This window comes from Leucoraja erinacea, chromosome 33, assembly GCF_028641065.1.
Source record: "Leucoraja erinacea ecotype New England chromosome 33, Leri_hhj_1, whole genome shotgun sequence".
NCBI lineage: Eukaryota > Metazoa > Chordata > Chondrichthyes > Rajiformes > Rajidae > Leucoraja > Leucoraja erinaceus.
The window spans coordinates 15466407-15472406 of record NC_073409.1 but is presented as its reverse complement, the minus strand read 5'-3'; the positions used below and the strand labels follow the sequence as shown (position 1 = coordinate 15472406).

The window sequence follows — 6000 nt, the reverse complement described above, 5'->3', positions numbered from 1 at the left end:
ACCAGTGACATCACTAGTTTTGTTCTTAAATACTTAAGGACAAATAGCAAAGGATATGTAAGATAACCTTAAATCACCTATTTTCTCCTAGTGGTCTTCTCCCTCGGCATAAGATTCCAGGAATCATTAACTGGTTCAAGATGTTTTTGATGGAGCTTGAGAATAAGAGCAAAACAAGGAGGTTGGAAAGGAAACGAGCCAACTCCACTACTGGGAACTTTCTGCTGCTTTATTACATCTAAAAGATCTCTACATTAACAGGTAACATTCATTAAGTAAACAATTCTTTTCCAATGCATGAAATAAATATTTTCACGTGGTACTTTATACAAACTGACACTGGTCTACTATACTCAATTATTTTTTAAAAAGCCATTTCTCTGGTTTGGCATGCGGTCGCAGAAGCCAGCACTCTGAAAGATTTAAGGCAGTAAAAGTATCAGAATTATCTTTGACACCCTCAAAGAAGTGATGAACAGAATTTACAAATTTGCAGAAGAGCGGAGTTTCCATGCTTGGAGAATCTGGTTTACAATGACACTTTGTGCAAATGAAATAGACTCTCAATACTGCAAATTCTAGAACAACCTACCATACCAAACAGTAGGTGAGCAATGTGTACAAGCCAGGCTTACTCTTTAAAATTCTCTTCACTTGTCAAAATGCAACCAATAGTCTGAAAGATCCAGCTGTGTTCAGACATAGATAACTCTGCCATTGACACAAGCACCACTCAAATCCAAGTATTGATTTCCAATGAATGCCTCAATTCAACCCTATTTGAAAACGGGGTTCACAACACATGGAAAATACGGCGGACAAAATCCCGATGAAAGCTTGAAACATCTCCCCAGCGGCTAGTGAGCCCCATGCCATTTAGTGACCTACTTTCAATAAACCAGTCAATTCCCCCCCCCCCCCCCCCCCCCAAACACTATAATTTTCAATGAGTTGTAAAACAAGTAGTCCGAGGACAAGGGAGCAGATGCTGAAAACCTGAAGATTTGCAATTTTATAATCTGAAGATTTTGCAAAAAAAACAGCTGAGATAGGCCAATTGCTGCTATTCTCTGCAAAGTTTTCTGGAATTCTTTCATTACCCAACGTTTACTCCTTTTGGTTATAGCTTGTTCTATACCATCCTTGCTCTCCCACTTGCTGTTATATGATTGCACAAAGCTCATCACCTTCCAGTGGCCACCAGTCTTTCCTAGATCTTCTTTTGAATAGGCTGCAGGTTGTTGGATATAGGGGTGAGTGGAAGTAAGATGTTGTAAACGAACGTAATCCTGACTTGTCCACTTCACATACAGGTTAATGGACTTTCATCAGGACGAGCAACACCAACAATAGTGTCCCTTTCACTTCATGAGATGGACCCATAGCAGAAGCGTCCATGTCGCGGGGCTGGGAACTGGAAGTATCCTGAGCTAATTCTACTAACACCATCATCTATTGCAACAAGTGATGGCTCCCACTGATTGTCGCCGGAAGCTTGTGTCCTTTTCATGACGGACGATGACAGCGATTTCAACATTTGAAACATGGAAGATGGACACGAAAGAAGAAGACTTCATGAGATGCTCTGCCCAACTATAACTGCCCACAACGCCAGGTTGAGATCAGTTGATAGGGCAGACAGGAAATTCAGAATGCGATATTTTTGAAGTTCATGGGTCAAATTAGCACTGGGTAGATTTCACCATCTTTCAAACATTACTTTCAAACTAGTGGAACAACTGCATAAAACCTCCCAGTGCACTTGGAATTGAACTTGTGGACCAACATATAACAGCAAAACAGGTGAAGGCTGTGAAAAATATTTACTTTCTTTAGTACACTAGACTGTGTGCACACACCAACTATTTGTTTGAGAATTCTGTTTGTTTCAAGGATCTGAGAGACAGTCACACTCCAAACAGAGAATATGGACCATTCATTGAGAGGGGGGGGACAATTTGGTTGGTTGCTTCCACGCATGGCAAAGATCATAATGCACTGAACAAGCAACAGACTAAAGAAACGTGAATGAAAACAAAGCTGAGGGTCACATGAGTGGCAGTGTGGTTAGTTGGGGCGATGTATCAGTACACCAAAAGTACCCAAATTCTGGCACCCCCGTTTCAACTGGGAACATGCAGTGGAAACTGGTGCTTTGCCAAACAGGGCACTTGAAATACAGGGATAAATTCCACACCCAACCTGGCATTTTCTTAGCAAGCTGGCTGTAAATGACAATGACAATGCCCAGTGAGCAAACAGTGCACGTGTATGAAATGAGGTTTTTTTTTTTAAAAGAGAAAAATAACAGGTATACAAACTGGAGGCATTCTACAGTTAGAGCTTTTCAGGGAAACAGGAAAATAAGAGGTTCAACAAAAGGATACATTTTCTCCCTTATTACAATTCCTTAATGCTTGAAAAATGCTACTTTATAAAACGGAAGATGTGGAATTTGTGAAGGGGTCGTCCACAAACTTCACCACCACCCTCCCCAAAGGTGAAAAACTGTACGGTATTGAGCATTCCCCAAAGCTACTTCCTGCAAACGCAGAGGGAATGATATGAGGAACAGTCAAGATACTTTACATAACTTAAAGAATAATAAAATTATTTGCACAAAAAAGGAAAATATCGTTGTCAATCATTGACATTTCAGTTCTTTCCAAAAGAAATATTCTACAGTGAAGTACAATGAAAATTTTCTAAGTCAAATAATGTCAACTGTGGAAGTAATGCCATCGAACAATACAAAAAGGAATATCACGAAACAGACAAATACATCGTAAAAACTCTGCTTTCACAAAGTAAACTGAAATAACCTTAAAAGACAGACAGTCTTGAATTTATATACAAAAGTTAACTGAAAATATAGTATTTTGTTCTCTGTACATGGTGTCTTTTTTAAATTTTTTTTTGTTTATTTAAAAAAAGGGCCTCTACACTTCTAAATTTATTTTAAAAGGTGAAACAAACCAGACTTTTTCCTTCTTTATTTTCCCCTCCCAGACCCACCACAAAAAAAGTTAGCCATTATTTCAAATGTCAGTCCAATGAAATAACATCTGGTATGGTGCCAAAAATGGTGCCATTTTCCACACCGCTCCGGGTCGCCCCGGGATGTCCGAGATTTTCCCGCAAGCTGCTGGAGGAGACGAGGCTGCTGTTGCTCCCGCTGCTGCTGCCGTTGGTCACCGCCAGCGTGTTGACAGGCGCCGAGTTTGGTTGTTCCAGGAACATTTGCGAAGAGCTGTACGGAAAGAATCGATTGAGCGAGGAGTGAATGAGGTCCTGATCCTCTGAAGCGCTTGCTGCTGCAGCTGCGGCGGCAAGGAGGGAGGTGCTGTAATGCTGCAGTGGAGGCAAGAAAACAAGGATGGAACATTAATTTCAGACAATCGGTTGATTCATTTACTCGGTCATCTGACTCGCCCCAATTAATTAACATGCAAAACTATTCAAAATATTGACATAATTTTGACATCTGCATAAAAAGGCAGCTTTGTTAAATGAAGCTGATTAAATATCTTTAACGCATCCAAAAGATTAATGAACCAGTTATTTGACTTAAAATGAAACTCGCATCTGCTGCAGATTGGCTTTCAATTTTGCTCTGCAAATGTTTACGATTATTTCACTGTGGATTTACAAGTGTTCTTCAAACCTCATTGACCTCTCAGGATAAGTGACGTCGGCTATCATCATTTTCTTAATATCGCTGGAGGCGGTTTTTAGTGATGTAGGCTGAACCCGGAATTCAATATTTGGACACACTACTGTGAATCAGCACTAGTTTGCCTTAGGCCACCCAAGCTCCATGCACTAGTCTATTTTACACTAGTCTAAACCGGTTATTTCAGTACACTATGTACTGAGCCACTGATAGATACCAAGGGAGATCCCGTTTCAATTGAGTGTCCATGCCAGCCAGATTTAGGACAGTGGTCATCCACATGAGTGACCCAGAGAGATTTTGAAGGGGATCTGATCAGTGAAAGAAAAGGAAGATGGTTGTGGTCATCGGAGCCAACCATTACAGCCCTGGAGACTGCTGAAGGAGTTTCTCAGACATGCTTCACAGGGCTGACCATCATCAGCCCCCAATCAATAAACCCTCTATACATCAATTCACAATTGGTCATGAGACCACATTAGATTCTATACACAAATCCTCAGCAATGAAGCCCTGGTCATTCCCTCTTCTCCCCTCCCCCATCATGCAAGAAGTGTGAAAACACACACCTCCAAATGCAGGGACAGTTTGGCCCAGCTGTTATCAGGCAACTGAACCATCCCATAAACAACAAGACAGTGGTCCTGACCTCCCATCTACCTCATTGGAGACCCATGGACTATCTTTAATTGAACTTTATCTTGCACTAAACGTGAATATCTTTATCCAGTGGCAGTACACTGTGGACATCTTGATTGTAACCATGTATAGTCTTAGCACTGACTGGATAACACACAACAAAAATGTTTTTCACTATATCTCAGTAGACGTGACAATCAGCTAAACTAAAAAACCCCATCCATGCCTGCATGCATGACCCCAGGCAATATGTAGGCATGCTTTGAGACGAGGCAAATAATAACTGTGATATAAAAGAGCCAGAAATAACCATCTCTAAAGTCTGTCATCTAACCTCAATGTTCAATTATCATTACGGAAGTGCAGGGATTACCTATCCCTGCAATTATCATTACCTATAACCTGGGGTTCGATAGCTTCATACTGTGGCTACAAGTGCAGGTTGGCGGTTGGGTATCCAGTAACCAGATTCCTGACACTTCAAGGCTTTTCTACCATCCATATGTGGTACAATCTACAAAATGCATTCCCGTCACTCAGCAACCATATGCCAAAAGTAATTCCCAAACCCCAGCATGGTGGCGCAGCAATGGAGTTGCAGCCTAGCAGTGCCAGAGACCCAGATTCGATCCTGACTATGGTCTGTACAAAGTTTGTACGTTCTCCCCGTGTCCACGTGGGTCTGGTTTCCTCCCACACTTCAAAGACGCGCAGGTTTGTAAGTTAATTGGCTTCTGTAAATTGTCCCTTGTGTGTCGGATAGAACGAGTAATCATCGGTCACCGTGGACTCGGTGGACAGAATGGCCCCTTTCCACGCTGTATCTCTAAACTAAACTAATTTTTCATCCTCTACCAGAGGGTCTACATAATCAACTCCCTCCCGAACAGCATTAGGGGAGAACCTCCCCCAGAAGAGCTGCTGCTTTAAGGCAGCATCTCACAAAGAGACACAAAATGCAGGAGTAACTCAGCAGGTCAGGCAGTATCTGTAGAATATGGATAGGTGACATTTCAGGCCAGACCCTTCATCAGTCTCTCGACCCGAAACACCAGCTATCCATGTTCTCCAGATTAGTCAGGTCTCCTAATCAACTTTTGTTTCTACATACTTCAAACATAGTGCAATATTATTTAAATCTAACTTGTTTTGAAATGTTGGGCTGCATATGGAAGTGCCTAGATTTATACATAGAAACATAGAAAATAGGTGCCAGGAGTAGGCTATTCAGCCCTTCGAGCCTGCACCGCCACAAGGGCCACATCTAACCCTATTAAATATAGCCAATGAACTGGCCTCAACTACCTTCTGTGGCAGAGAATTCCACAGATTCGCCACTCTCTGTGTGAAAAATGTTTTTCTCATCTCGGTCCTAAAAGACTTCCCCCTTATCCTGAGATGTCCTTATAAAATTTCTCATTAATAAAATGTCTACGATAAACTTAAACAAATCAAAATCTGCTGAAGCCAATGAGAAATCATTGATCAATTTATGATTAAAATAAGGTTTCAATGGCAAAAGTGCGTATTGGCATGTTACATACCTGATTGTCCCCTTGCAGGAAGGGAAATAGATCTAAACCTGTTCAAAGAAAGGAAAATATTAGAAAAAACATGTCAAATGTGCACAAACTTGAAGAATTGTGGACACCAGGTTTCATTGGTATTCAAACGCCATCACCATTAAT

The 6000-nt window shown here is 41.3% G+C and overlaps 1 protein-coding gene across 3 annotated transcripts in view; it reads right to left on the bottom strand.

Annotated features, from left to right (window-relative positions):
• Window positions 1–215: 215 nt before the first annotated feature.
• Window positions 216–6000, bottom strand: part of pias1b (protein inhibitor of activated STAT, 1b) — a 118323-nt gene continuing 112538 nt past the window's right edge. For all 3 annotated transcript variants that reach the window (XM_055661436.1, XM_055661437.1, XM_055661438.1), the window contains 2 exons: window positions 5857–5894; window positions 216–3351 (listed from right to left, as the gene is read on the bottom strand). In XM_055661436.1, coding sequence (XP_055517411.1) covers window positions 3046–3351; window positions 5857–5894 — 344 coding nt within the window. In that variant the 3' untranslated portion in view covers window positions 216–3045. The remainder of the gene's footprint in view (window positions 3352–5856; window positions 5895–6000) is intronic.